This window comes from Mastomys coucha, unplaced genomic scaffold, assembly GCF_008632895.1.
Source record: "Mastomys coucha isolate ucsf_1 unplaced genomic scaffold, UCSF_Mcou_1 pScaffold16, whole genome shotgun sequence".
Taxonomy (NCBI): domain Eukaryota; kingdom Metazoa; phylum Chordata; class Mammalia; order Rodentia; family Muridae; genus Mastomys; species Mastomys coucha.
In genome coordinates this window covers 56,092,548-56,093,609 of record NW_022196898.1, presented here as the reverse complement: position 1 = coordinate 56,093,609, position 1,062 = coordinate 56,092,548, and the positions used below count along the sequence as shown (strand labels likewise).

The 1,062-nt window shown below is 46.3% G+C and overlaps 1 protein-coding gene across 1 annotated transcript in view; it reads left to right on the top strand.

Annotated features, from left to right (window-relative positions):
• The first annotated feature begins 6 nt into the window (after positions 1–6).
• Positions 7–1,062, top strand: part of LOC116093611 (glutathione S-transferase Mu 2) — a 4,257-nt gene continuing 3,201 nt past the window's right edge. Inside the window, exons 1-2 of the mRNA XM_031375158.1 lie at positions 7–67; positions 151–261. Coding sequence (XP_031231018.1) covers positions 14–67; positions 151–261 — 165 coding nt within the window. The 5' untranslated portion in view covers positions 7–13. The remainder of the gene's footprint in view (positions 68–150; positions 262–1,062) is intronic.

The window sequence follows — 1,062 nt, the reverse complement described above, 5'->3', positions numbered from 1 at the left end:
TCTCCCTGAGAAGATGAAGCTCTATTCTGAGTTTCTGGGCAAGCAGCCATGGTTTGCAGGGAACAAGGTAAAGGCTGGGGGTAAGAAGGAGGAGTTGCCATTCTTCCCAGGTGTCAAATTCCAGAGCCACTCACCCTTGGCTTCCTGCAGGTCACCTATGTGGATTTCCTAGTTTATGATATCCTTGATCAGCACCGTATATTTGAACCCAAGTGCCTGGACGCCTTCCCAAACCTGAAGGATTTCATGGCTCGTTTTGAGGTGATGCCCTGATCCTGCTTCCTCTTGGATGTCCTACTTCCCCTTCCCCTTTCCAGAATGCCTTTCTACTTCTTGGAGTGGGAAGGAAAATGATTAGCTTTTGTTAAGCATGGAACTGGGTTCAGTTCTTTCAATGTTTGCATGAAACTTCCCATCACATCCGGCCTCTTGTGTATAATGATCAGTTCCATTGGATGGTTGATTTGGAATCAACAGTCAGTACAATTGGAAGCTGAATGTAAAGACTGTCAGTTTCTCAGGGAACTAGTACCAGTGGAAGGGGTTGTGGTTTTCCCCCGTGTGCTTCTAGCTTCCAAGAACAGAGAGCAGTAGATCTACCTGATGCCAAAGGAAAAAAGTCATAAGTTGTCATGGAGCCTGGATTTTCCAGCCCTGAAGCCTATGGAAATTCAGGGCCTGCCCAGAGTGTATAGGGAATATTATTCAGGATGGATGTACAGTCCCAAGATGCAATATCCATATCTGGCCTATCCAATTCTTTACTTAGTCAGATCCCTGACTGGGGAAGCACTGGGACCCAGGACTACAGCTAGTGCTGCATAGACAGCTCACTGCTGCTGCAGGATCTTATCTTAAGCTGTTCTGTTTTTAGGCATCCTGTTTCTTTCCTTTTATTTTCCTCCTCAGCAACATCTTGATGTTTGTCCGTAAAGTCATTATAGTGGGATTTCACTGCCACCTACATCCATCTTCTCTAGTGTTGCTTCTATGTGGCACAGTTCTGAACTCAGTAGGGTGTGGAAATGTGCATCCCTGTCCAGGCATGCAGAGTGGCAGGCA